Here is a 22,351-nt window from a genome sequence, read left to right as displayed (position 1 = left end):
GGGGGGGGGCGTGTGTGTGTATGTGTGTGTGTGTGTCTCTGTGTGTGCTCTAGATCACCTGTCTTTGTGAGGACAAATTTGAGTGTTCGACCTTGGGAGTGAGGACATTTTGGTGAGTCTCCACTTCTGTAAAAGGCTGTCTGAGAGTTTAGATTCAAGTTAGGGTTAAGGCTGGGGTTAGGGTTAGGGGCTATGGAATATGAATGTGGGTCCTCACAAGTACAAATATGTTTCTATGTGTGTTTTACATTGCCAGAGAGAGAGAGAGAGAGAGAGAAAAGCAAAATGTGTGTGAGCTAATTCATTTGCCCTGTACCCTGCATGCTCTTCATTGAGCTGACAGACAGATGATTTTCCTCACTGCTCTACTTGGGTGCTCTGCTTACCCATTGTGCCCCAGTTTGTCACCCTCTCCCTGCCCCTCTCCCTGCCCTTCCCCCAGTACACCTGCTCCCTCTTTACTCCTCCACATCATTCCCCATCCTACTTTCTTTGTCAATACAGCGTTTGTCCACATAAAAAAGGTGCTTTCAGCAGTTAAAGACTACAAACAACCTGACTGGAGTTCACTTGACATACTGTACAGGTTCATTTAAAGGGGTTTATAAGTAATACAAATAATGACTTTCCTCTTATCACTGACCAGCATCCCTCATTTCTTCTTATATTCCCAGTCACAAGCCACAGGCCGTATCTACGGCAACAAGCATGCAATGTGCACAAAACACATGCAGTACATACAGAAATGCAACAACAATGTTTTGCTCTCATTTGTTTCTTCTTGTTATTTTTTCATTATCATTCTTTATTACTTAAATATTATTATTGACCTTTTCTTTCTTTTTATTCTTCTGTGTGGGGGTCTTTACTTGCCATATTGCTGTAAACACGCTCGCTATTAATTTCTGATAAAGTGTTCATTCATTATGAGATAACAGGTGTAATGAGGGATTTACATTGGGGGGCATGGCTGGAAAGAGATCAGTACACAACGATCTAGTTTAACCATGTAGATAAGGTATAATGGTTGTTTTGTACTTGTACTAAGGTTTATTAGTATTGGATTTCTATTTTTAGGTCTTTTCTGTCACCAAATGTGGTTTGTGGAGTGGGTGGTTGTGATTGTTGCTTGACCAGAGTTTCGGTCATCATTGCATTTACAAGACAAGCGAGGTTATAATATGCCCACTGTGCAGCCAAGTCTTCAGTGGTTAGCGTGCTAACTTCAGTTGAAGTAAGACGTGATAGAGACAACATTGGCGTTGCTTTCCACCGCTGGAGACAGCTCTTGGCGAGGAAAGAAATGAAGTTTGATGCTGAACTCACAAAGTCTAGACTGGTAAGTAAACAGCTGTTAATGCTAATGCTGGCTATGTAGCAATATGTCTTGTGGACAGTTTTTAGTCTACCCACACTAGAGACATGGAGTCTCTATCTCTTTCTAGTGCTCTTTCACCCACACTGAATTGTACATTTTTCAAAATAGCACTAAAAAGCTTCCTCTATATCTTTGCCCACACCCTCTGACTGGAAGCCATGGCAGCCTGGTGTTTAATCTCATTATTTGAGGCCATGTGTGACTTCTTCTAAGATGCTGTATAAATCTGCACATCACAGGCCAGCAAAGCCTAAATGTAAGAGCTTGTGTGTGTGTGTGTCTGTGTGTCTGCGTGTGTGTGTGTGTGTGTGTGTGTGTGTGGGGGGGGGGGGGGGGGGGGGTGTATACAAATGTACACTATAGTTAGTGTATGAGTGAGTGAGTGAGAGACTGTGTCCCAGTATATTACTGTGTCTGTATTGTGTGTGTGCGATCTCGCCATCTGTGCTGTGGTGGTTTTCAGAACAGACGCTGTTTCTGTCAATAACACATTCTGTTGACAACGCTAATGTTGGTGTATTTAAACTCTCCCTCGCACATACTCTCACACACAGTCACACACACACACTCTTCCCTGGCCTCATAATGGTTACGATTTCTAAAGCAATGACACTGTCCATTTCATTAATGCAGGATGGATCTGTCAGATCAGCTTGTAGTGGCCTTGTACTGCGATCAATACTGAAACAAGTCTCATCAACATTCTGTGGACTCGACGCAGTATTCAAGATTAAACTTTAAATCAAATTCACAATCAGAAATTATAATGTTGTGTTAAAGTGCCACATTTGTTACATTAAGCTGAATTAGTCATCCTTAATTAAACATCTCAGTTTCTCCTGCATGAGAATAGCAGCAGCACTGTCATTGGTGGTAAATACTGAAAAAATCATAGCCACAGTTTGGGTTATGGTCAACACCTCTTCAAGAAGTCTGCACCAGTGTTCCTCTTTTCAGAAGCTTGTGGCTATGGCCTACATTACCGCCAAGCTAGAATGGACACGGTGAGGTGAGAACGGCTTTTCTTGAATCAGTCGTTTCTGAGCAAATCCTTCATGGATTCAAAAAGTTCCAGGCTGGTTGCAGACTGTAGCTTTATTCAGCAGTAGACTTACAGAGTGAAGTTACATTTAGGTAAATTAGGTTTACTCTTTATTCATGAGATGTGTATCTGCACATTTTCAGAAATTCATTAGCTTTTATGATGTTTTTGATTAAAATTCAGCACCAAGGAAGAGATCAAAGTCTCGGCTGCTGTTCTGAAATGTCGTGTGGACGTCTTCTGTCTCTCGCTCTTCCTTCTGTTAGCCTCAGACATGATTGTCACTTTCCCGAGGCCCCTGGATTTTGAATGGAATTTCTTTAAAACTTGTCATTCCTGCTTCACACCTGACCTCCACACCCAACTGCACTCCCTCATCCCCTCATTGGCTCCCGGTAACCCCTTAAGTTGTCGTTTCCTGCCGAGCTGTCACTGTTGTCATATGCCAGTCCTGTCCAACTCCTCTTGCCTGCATCTATATCTGAACCTGTATTTACTGCCTGTATCCTGCTGCTGTTTCTGTAAATCTGCCTGTGTCTGCAACATGCTGCCTGACTCTTACTGCCTCTGCACCCTGTTAGATTTGTCTGCTTGTTTGTACTGACTTCAGACTGCTGAATAAGCCTGTTTTTGACAAGACATAGTAAGGTTCCTTCATTCAACCTGTTTTGCCAGCAAGGGTCTAGATCTGAGTCTTCAACCTTGTTTCCAGTGCATATAAATGCTACTGTGTTGCTGTGTAGTGCACTGTAAGGGGAACTATTCTCATAACATGTTCTTTTCTGGTTGTAGCCATGTGTTGTTCATTTGTTTGTTTTTTTTTGTTTTTTTTTGTTTTTTTGGGGGGGGGTTTGGTAAAAAAAATCATGTTTTAGTTTAGTATACCATAAAAACAACTGAAAATTTCTACCTTTAAAAATGTCTTATCCTGACTTAGTGACTTGAACAGACAAATCTTTGCCTTATTCTTGTAAACTACTGGATGATTCTACAACTTCGATTCTCAAAAACAGACCTAAATAATAAAAAAATAAAAAAATCATGGTGTGGTTGAACATATTACAACCAGTAAACCTGTGCAAGTGGTGATAAGGGTCGCAAACTGACATGGCTCTTTTTCTAGGGTCACGAGCAAAAAAGGTTCTGAAATAATGTTCTAAAGTATGGTGCTCCTACCACATTGATATGTGTATCCTAACTTAGCTTTTGAGCCAAGTAAAGTGAGTCTGGTTGTGTGTGTGTGCGTGTGTGTGTGTGTGTGTGTGTGTGTGTGTACGGCAGCATCACTCACCCTCTGTGTGAGAAAATCCCTCTGCAGTGACTTTCCATTGGATTAGTACTCCAAGCAAGGCCAGGACAGGCCACACCCCCAAGATGACCCAAGTAAACCAGCACACTGGCTTCTTTGGCGCCACCTGCAAAGATGACAGAATTTGCAATTTTAGATAAATCATTCAATCCTGAAAATCTAAAACTAAGAAAAACTATAAATTCAATGAACATTTACAAACTAAATTTAAACAGTTTTGTCATTTCCTGTCACCCTGTAGACATGTTTAAGCTTGTATTGTATGACTAATATCATTCTGTTTGTTCTTCATTGTGGTTGTTTCATTCTACCCCTGAGCTGTCTGCTGTTCTTTGATCTTTTAAATGACATATGTAGTTGTGTATGTTGCCTTATGCCCTGTTTCAAACTATGCCGTATGCATGAAGCAGCACTTATTAATGCTGTTGATGTTGCTATCCCCCAGATTTTTAAACTCTGAACATAATTAATTGTTATGCTTGGCATTCTTGTAATAATTTCACTAATTAATTAACTTTCTCTTCTTTTCATTGTTTTTATCCATAATTTTATGTATATTAGGTTCATATAACTTCAAATTAAAATTAGCCTTTGGGTATATTTACATTTACAGAAATGTTTATTAATGTAAATAGTCACTGTAAATAAATTAAGAAAAAAAACATGAATAACGTTTCTCAATTTGTTTTTAAAGTTGTCTTGATTAGCCTTCTTGTTATGAAAGAACAAACACCAAAAACAATAATAAGATTAAATCTAATTGTTTGCATGCAAAATAACATTTCTGAAGATGAAAGCACCTCAAAAGCAATACTTTCTATTCTGGATCTGGAGCGTTTCATTTGGAAATACTCAAACCAAATTAAATGTTAAACGACAACTGCTCCAGAAGGCTGCCCAGTGTCTACGTGCATAAATGTGTGGGTTTAATCGTAATGCATTTCTGGTACGTTTAAAACTTGATCATACTTAAGAATTACATTCGATTTCGGGCTCCAAATCCACAAATAAAACACAGAGAGTTTGAAAAAAAGACAGAAAACTGACTGTATTCCAATACATCACAACAACAGCATAAATTTAAAGTACCATAACAGAAGATTTTATCCCTATAACCCACCCTTTACTCAGCCTACCTTAGCCTCATCCGCTCACATTTGAAATACACAGAGCTCCCCGTTCTCGGATAAACTATTGACCCACTCCTTCCTCTTAATTTCCAACCTGCAGGTGTACCCCAAGCTCCGGGCAAAGTTTTGCAGACAGTGCACCAAGGTGAAACGTCTAAAAATCGCTGCTGCTATCTGCTCTATAAAGTGGTCAATATCAAGAGGTTTTATCGGTCAGTCTGTCTGACAGTCTGTCTGTCTCTCATTCGCTCGCTCTCACAAAAACACACACACATCAACATCTGTGACCAAGGCAAACAGCTTCCTAAGCGAAATCCAGGGATGCAGCAATGCTGTTTGATATACACACATGCAAGCTTATACACGACTGCCCTCAGACATAATTAATGGCATTTCACCATCTCCCTCTGTCACTAACAGTTTACTCAGAAACAGACAGGTCAAGACAGAAACAGTTGAGCCTACCCTGAGTCTCTCATAGATATAGTGCACCAAGGCGAACAGCTCTATAAAGTAATCCACGGTGACAGTGATGATGGCAGAGCCGAAGGTGGCCGTGGAGAAGGTGACGAAGCAGCACTGCCACTGAAGAGTGAGGACAGCAAATAACGTCCCAGAACCCAGGAGGATACCCAGAGGAACCCACACTGTTTTGGGGTGGTAGAACTCCTCCATGACCTTAGAGAGAGAGAGAGAGAGAGAGAGAGAGCGAGAGAGAAGGGGAGGGGGGTTGTTTTAATCAGCAGTTGGGGTGTTGTCACATTAATATTTATGTTGCAAAAGAAATGTGTATGAGATAAGTCAAAGCTGTGTAAAAGTGGCTAAAAAGTAAAATCCTTTATCTATATTACATATCCCTACTGAGCAGATTTAGAAGTGAGATTCTACTGACAGAAACGGTATCCATCTACAACCAAGACTAATCCATAGACAATCACAACCCCACATGCATTGCTTTCTGGCCCAAGAAGGCTTTCCTGTGATAATAGTACAATCATCATCATAAGGAGCACATTGCAAACATTTTTTTGGGGATAATGTATGCAAATGATGACAAATCTAGGAAGTGCACAACCAAATGTGTCTCTTACCACCAGTGAAGCCACTCCAACCAGCAGGCCAAGCAGCAGGCCCACCATAAACAGTCCCACACTTCGAACCAGCATGGTCACCAGGCCACACAGGGTCCCGATGCCCAGGCCGATGCCGACTGAGGCTTCTACGCTGAGCTGAGTGTCCATCACCCTCTCCTTGTAGCACAGCATGAAGATGACCACAGAGCCAAACATGAGGCCTGTGAGGAACAATACGGCCTTGAAGCATCGATAGCCTGGAGGAGAGATGGCGAACAGACCACTGTGAGGCTTTCACAAGCATGCAAACAGTGGCACGACAGTATTTATTTTCAGTTCATCATCGCAATGTTTTCTCCATATTTAAAAGATAAAATCGTACAGGGAGGATGCATAATGAACACCAAAACAATAAGAGCCACCTTCCTGTGGTGTGTAAGGGAGCAGCATGTGCACACACACAGAGGCATTTCCTCATTAGAGGATGATGGGAGCAGCTAAACGCGCTCTGTAAACCTATATGAAACTGCTTTAAAATATGATAATCATCATATTGCAAAAGGTTATCCACATTCATTAGTCAACAGACATGCTTAAAAGAACAGCTGTGCTCCTATTAGTTTCTTTTTTTCTTTTCCCTATAGTCACTCCTGTCTGTCTTGGCTTTATCTCTTTTCCTCTCACTTACCAATTTATTTCCATTTTAATTTGCTGAAAACTGAAAACCGACTCCAAAGCATTAAAAGCTCAAATTATCAACAGTTAAAATCTCTTTGTCCCTTGGTCCTGTGTTTATTTAATGTGTGCGTCTCCCTTTATTTTTTCTCTGTTGCTCCTTCTTTCTTTCTCAGACTGGACTGCGTCTCAGAGGGAACCAACATCAGATTGTTATCTTTGTGTACTCAGGCATTGCACAGCTGAGCCGAACAATACTCCTCCTCTCATCTGACCTGCCATCCATGCTCCTCCCTCGTGACCATAGCTCATTCATTTGATACACTTCTAGTTTATTTTTCTATTCCTTTCCACTCAATCGTCTGTGTTTTCCTTGATATTGTTCAGCCACCGTGCCTTTACAAAAAAATAAAAGTGTAGTGAAAGCCAGTGTATTCTTCACAGATATTTGCTCTTCTTCTGCAGCAGAATGCCTGAATGAATACAAGTCTGACATGGAGTAACTAGAGCATTTCCAAAGCATATACTCTACAGCCACCTGAACATTTGTTTGCTCAGTAGCCATCACAAATTCCCAACATTGTTCTTCCATAGCAGATACTTCCCGTCAATCAATTTTGAAATATCACATCTCTCCTCGCCTGCTTCTATGCTTCTGGTTCACTTTCACTGTCCACTTTTCCCTGCCTCAGTCCTTTCATTCACCCGTTGTTGCACTGCTCCACTCCTCTGCTTATCCCTCCCACTCCCCTCTTTTGTTCCTTATTGCTTCCCTTACTTTCCCCCCCAGGCATCAAATCCTCTGTCCCATCTGTTCACTCTGGCTTTGTTCAGCTCTTCTCTCACCCTCCCTTCTTCTTTCTTTCCCCTTGCCTCATCTGTCTTGTTTCTATAACATCACTCATCATTTCTACTGCAATTTTGTATTTCTGGATCAATAAGTGACAGCTAACCTTTTATTTCCAAAACCTTGGAACTAAATCACATTCTTCAGGGGCATCTCTCAAGAGGCATCTATCAGCAGGGAGAATCAATTTTCCTGCTGATAACCAGCAGAAATGTCTTTTTCCCTCATGTCATTCAAATATGACTGTGGGGTTTCTGAAAAACATTAACAATATGCATTGCGTCTCATTTGCAGAACAGTGATTTTTTTTTTTTTTGGTTACAGAGAAAGATCTAGTACTGAGATCGCAAATGCACGTCTTTATCTTTTTCTGTGAATACAGTTTGCTATCAAACAAAGAGGCAAAGAGACACCAGATATTGAAGGACATGGAGCTCAAGTATTTGAAGTATAATAATACCATTCTGTATTTGATTTTTGTTGTTATTTATTCTTTTTTTTGGCAGCATGTATGAACAAGCGTTTTTGATGTGTGTGATTCAGATTTTTGTCAACTAGACTACCTTCAGATCTGTCATTAATTGAGCTCATACAGAAAACATTAACATGCTAACATGCTAAAATGATAGCATTTAGGTTGCTTAAACCAAGGACTTTAATGGTAGTGTGCTAATGCTAGAATAATGCTTGAAATACAGCTGTATATTCAAAGTGGGATACATCATGGTCTTTTGTCTGAAACCACCCTGAGGGCAAACTTGACATTTTCTGCCCTACTAGTGTTAAGGATCTACGAGTAGCAACGTTCTCTATATTTTTAATCCACCCAGCTATTTTATTTCAGGGCTACACGCCACTACAGTCTTGTTGTATACTGTTTGTAATGCAGGGACGGGTGCCAATACTTTACTAGGACATATAAAGTGAATGTTAATGCTGTCTGTGCGCCTCAGTGACTTCTTCTGTCTATTTGTATGCAACAAGCCTGCTCACAGCTTCAACAAATCAATATTCTTCCAAAATACAGCATACCTGTTGGTGTCTTTTGAATATCTAATATATAGTTTTATGCAACTTTCTATTTTATTTTTTAAATTAAATTAAATTATACATTTATGTTTTTCTGTATTTGACAGGGTTTGGGGGGTTGTCTTACTGGCAGGAAAGGTAAAGGAGGGAAGGGACCTAAATTGTGCACGCTGTGATTTTATAAGCTGTATTACTGTATAATTCACATACAATACTATAAACATTAGCAGTGGACAAGAAATCCGATTGTTTGTGTATTATTTGAGGTTAATGCTTAACTGCACACATTTCTACCTGCTTCTGTGGGATGATGCGTGCATGGCTCTAATGTGTATGTTGTGTTCTTGTTTGGAAATGAACTTTCCAATAGTATTTGTAGCATGTCCTGTTGGTCAAGTAGTTCATGCTGCAGACTGTCACTGTGATAATCACAGTTCAATTAGAAAAGTGTCTTTCAGTCTCTTTTTATTCTGTCTACTGTCTAGTAAAGGCAAAATAACAACAACAACAAAAAAAAACGATCAGCATGCATCTGACCTTGTGTGTCTGCATTCCAACAGCTGCTTACTAAACCATCATTAACTGGTGTAAAGGCAGCAAGAAGAAAATCTTGCTTCTTTAACCAGAAAACTGCTGCAAGTAAATAATTATACGTTCCCATAAGCCGACCTAAGGCGCTACACAAAAATTAATTGTACCATTGGACAAAAATGCATGAGACATTCTGAACGCAGTGTCATTATTTGAGCACTTTTATGCAATTTTCCTGCTCACTATTCAAGTGGAGATACAATTTTCTACCCATCATTTTTTTGAGCAACACAAACAACCCTAATGTGGACAGCCTGTAGCCATTACAGCAGATTTTCTCTTCCTAATTATTTATTGATTGGTCTTTGCTGTAATGACTTTACATCCAAACTCATTAGAATTAGCCCTTAATACTGTGTATAGTCAGATGTACTCACTCTCTGAGCATGAAACGAAGGCTCAAATAAGGGGTTTGTGTCTTAACATATGAATGGATGCATGCATACAGTATGTGTCAGCAAAAACTCAGATGAAAAGACACATCTATGAGTCCAGTACTCTTTAGGGTTATTAATTCTTTTCAGCAGGAAATGACAGCCACAAAAACATGTGCCCTTGACACTAGACTCTTGAATTTTACGAGAACCCCCTAAAAGCAATTTCAAGCTTTTTATGAAATCACATTTTTCAGTGATCCCATTTAATGCATGAGAAATTTTTAGATATATTTTAGTACCAGCTCAGACCTTATGAGCACAGCTCTGACTTCACCATCACTCACCAAAGAAGCAGTAGATGATTCCAAAGAGGCAGCACATGGAGCAGACCACTGAGGGCACGATCTCGTATTTCCTCTCAATCTCCTGGTCACACCTGAGCCCGACCTCCGCCAAACCCAATAGTTGACTGGTAGAAGTCATGATGCCTGAAGTGAAGGGAAGGGAGGGGGGCAGGGGTGAGGGATAAAGGGGCTTGTAAGGATGTCTGGATCAGTGGGCCTCACCCACGGGCACGTGTCTACCTGCAACGGGAGGCACAGAAAGAAAGTGATGGAGAGAGGGGGAAGGAGTGAGATAAGAATGAGAGAAAGAAAAAAGAGAGAAGAGAGAGTGATTATTGATTGCTCATTTGAAGTACTCAGCAGTGAGTACAGAGCAGCAAGCATGCTCTATAATTTTGAAACTAGAATTATTGCTTCGCAGTTGTATACCTCACAGACTACTTTCAGGTAACATTCCTGTTTATCCAGAATCATGTATAAAATATGAACTATTTGTGTGAAATTTTGTCATGATGGCTATGTAAATTCCTGAGTTGTGGTTTTGTGATGTCACCGTGACCTTGATCTTTGACCACCAAAATCCAATCAGTTCACTTGAGTCCATGTGAAAGTTTGTGCCTAGTGCAGCTTGGTGACAACAAGAAGAAGATGACTCTGCAGGGATCAATCTATAGATCAGAATATGGCTACAAATTAACCAATCTGAATAGCTACAAATTGATCAATCAGAATATAGCTACAAATCAACCGATTATAATGCAGCCACAAATCAACCAATCAGAATAGAGCTACAAACCAAAAGAAAAAAACAATCAGAAAACAGATACAAACCAACCAATCAGAAAATGGCAACAAATTTACCAATTAGCAAATGGCTACAAATCGACCAATCAGAATACAGCTGCAAACCAACTAACCAATCGAAACCAAAATCTAATAAGTTCACCCCTGAATCCAAGTGAATGTTTTTGCCACATTTGAAGAAATTCCCTCACTGAGCTATCACACTGACAAGAATGGAACAGATGGACAGACAACCCCAAAACATAATGGCTCCATAAAATAGCATAAAAAGAAACAACTCAGCACAGCACAGCCGCTCTTACTATTAACAACTACCACAGCAGATGAAATGACTACATTGTAAATAAAAATTGCAATTCAGCCACTATCATTCACTTGGATATAGTAGAGAGGTAGCAACAGATTGATGCCAACAGTTGGCAAGTATTAGACCACTAGCAGAAGATCTGCAGTGCACACATAATAGTTGCCATGGAAAGATCAACAGAATGCATTTGCATGAATTAGCATGGTGTGGGAAATTTGTGACACAAGAACTAGACTGTTAGTGAGCTTTGTATACGTGCCACAAAACTTTTTTTTAAGAGGGAAAAAAAACTCTTTAACAATTCTCTACTTAGTCGTGATTTGCCACTTATCTGATCACCAGCTATAAATAATATATCAGCCAAAACCTTGCTGTTGAGGTGCCAAGCTGAAAGATGTCATAAATTTGTATTGTACAAAGTAGTGCTGTGGTATTGACCATGTATAATGTTTCACCATTGTCTGAAACATGCAGGACAAATATGAAACAACAGAGTATTATCCATTTCTCATGCAACAATCAGATTAATTGAGATGTTATCAAGCAAAAAACTAAAATATGATAGCTGAGGTCTTACAACACAAGCTGCAAGAGTAGCAAGGATTTAAAGATGCACTGAGAGCGGGTCTATGGCTGCGACAAAGGAGTGTTCCAAGACCAAATGTCAACATATCAATTACAGTGTATAGGAGATACTAGTGGGATGTGTGCTTAAGTGTCAAACAAGGTAAAAGCACAAACAACGGAACCCTCTATTTTGGATTCTAGTATTAAAGGAAGTCAGGAACAAAAACTCTTCAGAAATATTGTAGGTCTATGAGGGCAATATGCACTTGAAACCGGGCAAAAGATGAATAACAACATTTTCCTTAAGAGTAGCTGCACCAAAAACAAATCACATGAAGGGAAGAACAAACTTAAGTTAAGTAAAGTATTGATCCTTTTATTGACTTAAACATACAACACTCATGTAAAAACATAATTATATTGCACCAGTAATTAAGTGTGATATAATTAGACTCCACTTACTATATGACTTTAATTTGTAAATGTTGCCACAGGTCCAATGGAGCTTTTGCTATTACACTGTTTGTCACTTATGAGCAATTACTGATTTCACAATTAATTTCATATTCCCAGTGTGTAACATATACCTTAGAATAGATATACATAATGCACTGAGCCCAGTATTAATAACTTTATTCCTAACTGAGCTCCTTGTGTCCTTTTGGTCCCCAAGAGAGATCAGTCAGGAGAATCAGCTGCAGACACACTGCTTGAAAAATCCAACCCTTTGCTTTTTCTTAAAGGAATTTCTGGGAACTATGTTGGATTAAAATGTGCCTGGAGCTTCAACTTTGGTCCTTTTTTTGTGGTATTTCTACCATCAGCTAATAAAAGAGATCAAAGTCAGCTGTGTTTCACATATTGATATTAGTGATAGCTGAGGGCAAATTCAGTCAAACACTCTGTCACACTCTACCCTGGCATAACACTAGATAACACACAGAATTTATAGATGTGGTAAGAAAAAATAGCATTAAACTAAATTCAACAAGCACATTTTTAAGCAATACACTGTGTAATGCGTGTGATTGAAGGCGCATAGACTCATGCTGTTAGCCACACACCCACACGCTGCCTGCCACACACTCATTCAGGCAGTAAATCCCAATGGTTTAATTTCCAGCCGGGGTACAAATTAAAATCTACTAAGCCTATAGACTCACTCCTTGATGGCTACATTTAGATGGAAGTAAATGTCAGTATTTTACCCTGCATTATCATTATTTCACGAAACAAGTACTGTACTACATCTTTGATGCAGTCTTCAAGGTTGTTCTCTGTCTCCATCATGACATCTCTTCCCAAGGCACTTTCATTAATGCATAGGTGTGAGTGTGTGCACACACACACTTTTTCCAGCTATTCCTAATCTTTACACATCTTCCCATTTCCATCACTTTCATAGACATTTGTGACTCCAGGTTTAATCTATCTGGACCTGTTTGCATCTTTTTACATATCTGCATCTACGTGTCTGTGTAGTAAAAAATAGTCTGTGTACTAAAAATCCAGATTTCGGGAAGAGAGTTTGTTCTTTCCGGATCATAACTTTGGAAAATAAAAGCGAGGATTTACTAATGTAACAATTATAGCATTTTTGTTTTTCATTTACACTTCTAGTAACTGTACAAACGTGCATTACTAACTCTCCAACCTCTCCACTGCAGCATCTCTAGGTTTAAGGAACTGACATTTGGGACTTAGATGATTGTAGTGTACGGTACATTAACTTAGGTACAGTAGTACCCAGTAGTAGTAGTAGCCTACTACTGCACTCAAAACTCATACTGTTTTTTGCAGTCACTGTGGGTTAGAGATTGTGTATATTAGGTTCTGTTACTCTGGATTCTTTACCTTAGTCTGGTTTTCACCTTCAGGTGAATGCACTTGTCATGTCAAAGTACAAATGACAAACTCAAATACTCTCTGTGTGTCCCAGTCTGCCTATCCTAGACTTACTCTTGCACATGCACATGCACACACACACGTGTTCAAAGTATGCAGGAGGTAAGCCCTTGTTATTCCATATTGACCTAGAGGGTGATGATGCACTGTTGCATTCATGTACACAGACACACAGACACACAGACACACACAAGAGCAACCATGACTATCATATTGTGCCTAGCTGTAGTAAGAACAACTCGGTGATGAGCAGATTTCAATTTGACCTGTTGCTTTATTGATGCTACAAGTATGCCATCCACACTGTTAAAAAAAAAAAGAAAAAAGATTGCACTCACACTAGGGACACTGTCATCAGCTGGACACACAACATTACTCAAGGTCTTACACATTCCCTTGTAGATGGAGGTGTGGAAAGCGATGAGTCAAGTGAAGGTCTACAGTATAATGAAAAAATCCTAATGGCAGAATTAACAATTGACATTCAGTGAATGGCTGCTAGTATCTAATCATCCACATGTCTCAATAAATAATTGCTCAAACTTCCTGACTGTCATTATGACATCTAAATGTCAGCTCCTGTGTTTTAGGAACTACCCGTCTCACAGCACCTTTCATCAGATGCGCTCCAGTGTCAGCAACACCCACCTGAGTCTGTGCCTCTGGGCTTCGCTGCACTAATAAGGAATTAAAAGCATTAACATAGATGAAGATGAACTATAAGCTAGTATTAAACATTTTAATGATATGGCGTAAATGACGCTCCCTGTGGGAGAAGTCTGAAGTACATCACCAAGAGCTAAATGGAAGCTTATTAGCATTAATACATATATAGATACATATATAATAAAGTGTTTAAGTGTTGCCTTCACTGACAGCCATATTAACATTCATAACCTGTACTACACAGCCATGTCAAATACAATAATAACAATGAGGAACAAGGAAAATGTGTAATGCTATATTGATCTGTGAAGTTAAATCCTTACAGACGGATACATAAAACTTCAGCAGTGCAGACAGTTATTGACAGGAGAATTTCAGCTGTCTGGTTCATTGAGTGATTTCCGTACACATCACACCGCCCTGCTGCCATCCTTCTGCAGACCTGTGACACCATGACAACTGATTTTCATTCTATGGTAATATGGTAATTTGGAAACTTTAACTAAATGGCTATGGTGAGTAAAGTTTAGGGTAAAGGTTCTGGAAACAACTTCTGTAAGCGTCTTCAAAAACAGAAAACTGCAATAAAATGCATTATCTGTACAGCATATATTAGAAACTTGAAAACATTAAGAGAGAACCTCTACCAAGGCTTTGCAATCACCTAAATTTGTTATTCAAAATGAAGCAATTTAAATGAATCAACCCTTTTTAAAGGTAATGTGTAACATAAGGTAATATAAAAAATGAGACCTTCTCAAACTTTCTGGGTTTCCAATAACTGTGGATATGGATATGCAAAGAACTTGGATCAGGAATTTCAGGGAAAATCCAAAGGATGTGACATTTATGCTTGCTCCCTTGCTTCAGTGTTTCTCTTCTGCTCCCCTACAGCACCAACAATGTGCAACATTAGTTGACGTTAGCTTAGAAATGGAGTATCATGAGGTCAACAAATGACCGACTACCAGCACAACTCGAATATGACCGACGTCGGGGGAAAAGTAGGGTCATCATCAGCTGATAACACTTTTAAGCTTTATAAATCATACTTCAAAAAAACATAGTTAGTGACACTATAGTCTAACATAGCTTGACCTGTCTCCACACTATGTTTTAGCGCTGTGGAAAGACTGAGCAACAGGTTGCTGATTGCAGTTCACTTAATGGCCACCAGTGTAATTAATGACACTGGTGATAAGGTTTTCTGGATGTTACATATAGAACTTTTAAGTGTAGTTGTTCACAGGAAATAAAAAAAAAATTCAAATTAAAATGCCCTATATAAGTTAACAAATTCTGGATATGCATCCCCATCCAGATTTGCAATTTCAACCAAAAACTGTACACAAGTTTGCATACCGCCCAGAATGGGTCAAAAACCTGAAAGGCAATTGGAGGATTTCCAGTTCATAATTGCCTGTCTTGGAAAGACAGACTCCAGTGGTGAAACAGATTGTCAAGACTGCAGCTTAGTTACACCACAGGCACCCTGACTCAGGAGGAAGATCCAACTGAGAATGTATGACAAGGGACACTACTTCACTGCCAAAAAAGAAAAATGACAAGGGGAAAATGTGTGCAAACCATTTAGTCTCTATGGCTAACTTTTTTTCTCTTATTTTCTTTCTTTTATTTCATTAAATTACATATTCAGTAGAGACACTGTGAGTCATGACGGACTGTTAACTCCACAGTGAATGACTAAAAATCAGTGGGTCAGGAAGTACAGTCTTTACCAGGTGTGGAAAAATGTAGGTGGAGGATGATAATTTTACTGTGATTTCTGTTGTTTTATTTCTTCTTCTACTTTTGTATTTCCCTTGCATCCAATATTATAGGCGGAAACAGAAATTAAGCTCTTTGAAAAGTAAAATGCCATACATTTTTGGACAAAGTTGTAGGTTGCTTAGCTACACAATGCTACAACAAGCAAGCTAGATGCAACACTTTTAATTGTTGACTTCAGGGAGACAATGTTGCAGAATTAGTGTGGTTCCAGTGAGGGAAACAAGTAATTCAATAAAACGCAGCAGTTGTGTTACAGACATGAAATATTAAAGTTTGGGGGTTTTCCACTTAAAAAGAAAGAAAAAAAGTAATTAATTGAGAAAGTCACAACAAACATTGTAAACTATGCCACTGCTTGAGTACCATGTGAAATGCTGATGTCACAAGCACCAATGTTCATTTTCATGGGAGCTATGAACTGCAGTCATCCTCACTTCACATCGCATGATTTTTCAAGCTGCATGTTGATTTGAACGAGTGAAGATTTTTTCAATTCACATTCTGTGGTGACCTGACACTATCTCTGCTAACTACAACCAAAGAGAGATGACATGATTAGAAAATAGCCCACAAGGTCAGAACAAGAAAGAGGAAAAAACAGCAAATTATGCAACAATGTCACGTTCTGTCTGTTGCTATAACAACCAGCAGCGGTACAAGGACCCTGCAAATGGAACAGGGGGCTCGTCTCCATGGGAATGTGCATAATAAGAGCCAATCCGTGGTGGTTTCTTTGAGGTCTCTGGCAGCAGATGGTCCTGACCTCTGACCCTATTCAGCTAGTTCCTCTTTATAATTCACCAACATATTAGGCAGCTGAAGCAAATGTTAGATCTACAATAAGAAGAGTGTATTATAGCATTAAATAGTTCCATCCTTGAAGATTTTCAGCTATGCTAGTGGCATGAGTCCGAGGCCTACATTAAGACTTTTCCTTTTTCTCATACCGTTTTGCCTTATAAAATTGTCATTTTTAAAGTTTCACCAAGTGCAACACAGATTCAGAATCAGCACAACCTTAGCTAATATTTGTTGCAATAAAAACTTGTATAGCATAATAGGGGATAGTAGTCCATAAAATAAGAAAAAAACAAAAAAATGGACCTTGAATTTTTCCTTATTTTATGGATAAAAGCACTGCTAATCATAATAACGAAAGAAAACTTAAACACAGAAAGTTGCACAACTTTTTTGGGGTTTTAAAGTTTCTGTCTTTATCTGTTCATGAGTTATGTCCATTCTTTTGAGCAGTATTCATGGATGTTTCTTTTCTGCCCCTTGAAAAATCTGCTCTGACAATATATCTTACTGGTCACATCCTTCTGTCTGTTTTCAGTCACTACAATAAACTTAGACCAACTTCTCCTCACTTTGAGCTCAGAAGAAAACAGTAGTACTCCCATTTAGTTTGAGTATACAAGCAACTGGCGGCCAAGCCAAGCCTCTGAAGCAAACACTCTGATTGGCTGTGAGGGCGCCCATTAGAGCCAATAGGAATGTCCAAGCGACTGTAGATGTCGCTAGCAAAGAATGCGGATCCGAATCGGTCCATAAACACAGAGAGAGAAAGCAGCAATGCTCCAGGCAAAGGATAAGATGACTCCAAATCATTTATAACTTTTAACGTTAGTTTATCGGCCGAAGTAAGTGACTCACACGAAAGGGGCTTGTTTGAAAGCGCCAATTCTCTAGTTTAACGTGAAAAAACGGCATGTCTCTATCTCAAACGGTCGCAAAGTTATGACGCTTTAAATACAACAACTGTTGACTGGATTGCCAAGAAGCTTTGTACAGACATTCACGGTCCCCAGAAGTGATTTACCGACTTTTCATCTAGCACCATCATCAGGTCAGAGTTTTTATTAATTTGTCAGATACTAATGCTAATAATATTCCCATCGGCCTCAGCAGTAGGCTACTCTGTATTTATTGGCTGTTAGCAAATGTTTGTATGTTAACCTACACTGATGATGATAAACGATGATGAACATGGCAAATATTATCAGAATATCAGGATAAACATCAACATGTTAGCATTGTCATTGTGAGGATGTTAGCATTCAGGTGAATACAGCCACACAGAGTGGCTAACGTGTTTTCAAGCGGTGTGTGATGGTGAGATAAAGAAAATTGTTACATGTATCCTGAGAGACCGGTGATGGGGGTTTCTACCAATAAAAACCACATGTTTATAGTAACCTACAGTGGGGTTTAGGTTTGTAAAAATTTTAAAACTATAAGGAAAAAATAATAACAGCAATAATATGCACTCACTTCATTTTTGAAAAAATCTACAGCTTCTTCTTAAAGTGAGACTTAATCTCACATGTGATGTGTGCTGAGTTTTGCATGTGTGATTGATGCTGACCACTCATTCAGAAGCAGCCAACGTCACCATGAGTTTATACAGTATGTACTCAGCCTCAAAAACACATGGTGGAAGACATCACACCATAAATTAACATTAATGCAGGAGAACAGCCCTGTGTTATTGTTGATTTCTCTGTGTGACAAACAGCAATAGCGCACCTAAAGGTCAGTGTTCCTTGCAAAAACATTATTTGCTTCACTGCGGCACTATGTAACCATAGAAACAGAACTGTGGATCTAATTATTACAGTACAAAGTGCTTGCACTTTCATAAGACGTGCATTAAAGTTGGCATGTGATGACACGTCTATCCAATTCAATTGTTTTTGTCTGAGTTTAAGTAAGATAATGCAGGAACATCAAAATAATCATATTTTTTCCCCAGGTACTGAGTGATCTGAAAGATTTCATTTTCAGTTAGTTCCACTTGAGAGCTTTAGTATGTAAACTCTACAATGAAAACAACATCTAAATGGTGTTTCACAGACACGCTTTTGCTCCCTTGCTGACAAGTAGCAGAGCACTGAATCACACCGCAGTACTTCTGACAGAGATCATGGTTCACGTGATGATTTGCTCAGCCCAATCCTTGTTTGCATGTCTCTGTCAGCCGAACAGGCCAATAATGTTAGGTTACATATCAAAACCGCTGGCAGCGTAATAACCATTCAGTGTGTTGATGTGCTCTCTGTTGGAGTTTCACTTCTGTTCCTCTCTCCTTCGAATAGGTAGGGAGTCTGAGGTGACGGATCAAATCTGAGGACTGCTGGCACTGTAATAAGGTTTTTATGATTTGTTCTGCCGTATGCCAGCTTGTCTCTGTGCCCTCAAAACTGTACTTGCCATTCACAGCGCAGTGTGACTTCACCTTCACCTCTATGAGCAAGCTGACTTTTACAGATCCATGATCTTTAGATCTCTGATGTATAAACAATATATATTTGCTACAGAAGACACTGTCCTTACAATTAGGAAAAAATTGTTGACATGAAAAATGTTGCTCTGCCTGAAAGACTGCCATTTATAAATGCTTGATTTTGTATTTGCACTTTAGATCAACATGATTATTTCAAATACCAACTGAAAAATATAGTAAATATCAAATTGCATTCGGTGGAAATTCACAGGAATAGTGAGGCTGTCTCTGCCTTTACAGTGACACCCAGTGACATGAGTGTGTGTGAGTGTGTACGGTGTTTTCTCTCCTATCCTGCAGCGAGATAAATTATATTTTCTAATATTCTATTGGTGTGGGCAATCTGAAAGGGAAAAAAAGAAGAAGGGTTTGAAAGTGTTTGTGTCTCTGTGTGTCTTTAGGTGTGTGTATATGTGTGTCAGCATGAATATTTCAGAGACCCCACACTGAGTGGTGGCGACAGAGCATCACCAGAACGAGGACACACTGCTCTCCAGGGTGGGGATTGGAGGGTTTGGACAGACAGAGAAAGGGGGAGACAGAAAGAAAAAAGAGAGAGAGCAAGATGTTAGATGCATTCACAGAGAGAAAAACAGGAAGACTCGCACACACACACACACACAAAATTTTTTATCATAATTAGAATCTCCAGGCTAGGACAATACGGCGGTGAACCTCATCCTCTTTTCAAAAGTGCATCTACAGGGAACAACAAAGTTTAAGTCAGATATAGTGGGTCTGACTTTACACAAATCAAAAGAAAGCACAGACTTTTCTTTCTGGCAACTTCAGGTCGGTTTCCTGCATTTTCAGTGTTCAAGGAACAGTGTCATCTTCAATAAATATATATAATATATATATATAACAAAGTTCCAGTGGCATCTAGATATGCAGATGGTTTTTGTTTCATTGTCCAGGGCTTGATATTGGTCTCTGAGTTTTCTGCCTCAACTCTGTGAATTTTCAAAAACAGCATGTCTTTCCAGAAACATTGGTTTGATCACTCCCAGTAATAAACAGACCTCACTGGAGCCACTTTCTACTTAAGAAATAGTCTCCAGAAGAAAACTCTGGGCAGTGTGTACTGTGGATTGTCCAGAGCTATGGGAACAACTTGTTTCTGCAAAGAGATGATGCCATTGAATGTTTTAATTAGTATTCAGTGGTGGAAGCAATGCATCCCCAAAATCATAAATCTTGGAAATCTTAAGAAATCTTAACACTTGGATGAAACCACAACTATCTGTGGTTAGTCGTCAGACTATTTGTGTGAGGATACAATACAGGGGAGGGAGTTCAGTTGGTTATAGTTCAGTAGGCTAAAGCAGGATGGAGATTTAGTGTGGCTAGTCAAAGGTGAAATGTTTTAGAGGTAAACCTTGCTAATGCCACTAAAGCTGTTAGTGAGATATCACGCTTGTTCCCCTGGTGAAGTTAACAAGATACTACAGAGAGGATCACCAGGTAGAGTATAGAGCTTGACCAATCCATTTGGCAGGCTGATACATCCGCTGATATTAACTCACTGCAGACATGCTGCTCTGTCAATCGATAAATGACGCGGAACTGAAGTACAAAAATGCCACGGATATGTTTGAGGTTGAGGCAAATTTGCTTTCTAACTGTAAAATATATTTCCCATTACATTCCATCGCTTTGGTCGAGACTGGAATATGTCAGCACAGGAGTGATGGTGATGAACTGTAACTTTGATCACCTAACTTTTCATCTAGCACAATTATCAAATACGTGCAAGTATAATATTATTATCATCTTCAGTGGTACTCAGTGGTAGCTAAAACACCAAATGAAAAACATGGTAAACATTGTATATCCTAGTAAAAAACTTGCTAGCGTTACAATTAGGAGTATGTTACCATGCCAACATTAGCATTTAGCTACTGTGCCTATGGCCTCATAGCACGGCTGTGGACTCGGTCTGTGTGGAGGACAGTTTACTATATTTCATGCATCTGCAGAATGGTATTATTATAAGATTGTGCACACTATGAAAACTATAATGTAAACACAGATTACAATGATGAAACTGCATGTGAACACTGGGATGCAAGTGTTGAGGGTAAACCTTTGCCAAGCGTCCAGATGCTTCAGGAACTTAGAACTACTTTATTCATCAGCACAGAACATTGCTAATGAATGTAACATTGCTTAAACAAGAATAATTATTTATCAAATATATTAGTAGGAGACAGATGCAGAGAGTCAGTGTTTCTGTATAGCTGATGTGTAATCCATAGACTGGAACCATTATTCGACTCTCCATGTCACAGACTGTCTTTGTATTGTCCAGCTTGCCCCTTTGTGAGTTTGCATAGATACATATCAGACTTACTCGCTGTCTGTTTGGCTTTTTATCTTGTCTTTCTGTCTGACCATTCACAGGCCTATTCCTCTGTGCCAGACTCATATCCCAATACGATTTAGGAACTTGATTCTGAACAGAGAGACAGAGATGGTCATGTCATGGTTACTATCTGTCAGGACCTTTACTCTTCTGTTCTGTTTCCAGTTTAAAGAATGAGAGAGGGAGAGCATTCATGTGCATGTGACAGTGAGTAACAGTGTTGCTGATGTCATGGTTACTAACAGGATGACTGTGTTTCCATCTAGCCCATCTGTCACCAGGGAGACTACTACTGTGTGTGTGTGTGTGTGTGTGTGTGTGTGTGTGTGCGCGTGAGAGAGAGAGATAGAGTGAGAATGTAATTAGTATTTGACACAAATGTAACAAAGAAATGTAGCAAAACACTCCAATCTAGCATCTTTTCTAATGCAGATTATACAAACTATACCAGTGCACAGGATGTAGGGGGGTCTATTCGCAGAAATGGAATATAACATTTTCATATCTACATAGAGAGTGAATCCTCATCCATCATGGAGCCCGCCATGCTGCACCGCCATGTTTCTACAGTAGCCCTCTCACACGCTTGGGAAGGGAGGGGTGAGGGGAAGGGTATCGAGTTAGTTGCATTCTGCACCTCACCCCAAGTGTCACTAAATCCTGCACACTGGTCCTTTAGTTAACAGTGCAATTATTGCTATTCCACATACCATTTCACATACAAAGTTTCAACACAAAATCATCTCAACACTACCGTTGTATATGCTTCTTTATTTTGATAATGAGCTTGGCAGAGATGAGACACTATAGCTTTAAGTGTGGCGTTTTATTAAAAGAGTAGTGCACTGGCTGCCTTTGTTATACA

General features: G+C 39.4%; 2 protein-coding genes across 2 annotated transcripts in view; one reads left to right on the top strand and one right to left on the bottom strand.

Annotated features, from left to right (window-relative positions):
• tmem198aa (transmembrane protein 198aa) overlaps nucleotides 1-22,351 on the bottom strand; it is a 35,450-nt gene that overhangs the window by 6,059 nt on the left and 7,040 nt on the right. The window contains exons 2-5 of the mRNA XM_023428628.2: nucleotides 9,796-10,035; nucleotides 5,951-6,189; nucleotides 5,325-5,537; nucleotides 3,712-3,835 (exon numbers count right to left, since the gene is read on the bottom strand). Of these exons, the coding sequence (XP_023284396.1) occupies nucleotides 3,712-3,835; nucleotides 5,325-5,537; nucleotides 5,951-6,189; nucleotides 9,796-9,934 (715 nt within the window). The 5' untranslated portion in view covers nucleotides 9,935-10,035. The remainder of the gene's footprint in view (nucleotides 1-3,711; nucleotides 3,836-5,324; nucleotides 5,538-5,950; nucleotides 6,190-9,795; nucleotides 10,036-22,351) is intronic.
• The window catches only part of bin1a (bridging integrator 1a), a 29,263-nt gene continuing 24,376 nt past the window's right edge, over nucleotides 17,465-22,351 (top strand). Inside the window, exons 1-2 of the mRNA XM_087179944.1 lie at nucleotides 17,465-17,684; nucleotides 18,934-18,987. The gene's annotated coding sequence lies outside the window, so the exon portion shown is untranslated. The remainder of the gene's footprint in view (nucleotides 17,685-18,933; nucleotides 18,988-22,351) is intronic.

Source organism: Seriola lalandi, unplaced genomic scaffold, assembly GCF_002814215.2.
Source record: "Seriola lalandi dorsalis isolate HSWRI2012SDOR001 ecotype SW California unplaced genomic scaffold, Sedor1 jcf7180002054881, whole genome shotgun sequence".
Taxonomy (NCBI): domain Eukaryota; kingdom Metazoa; phylum Chordata; class Actinopteri; order Carangiformes; family Carangidae; genus Seriola; species Seriola lalandi.
The sequence above is the reverse complement of the archived record's forward strand: the minus strand, read 5'-3'. Positions and strand labels throughout refer to the sequence as shown.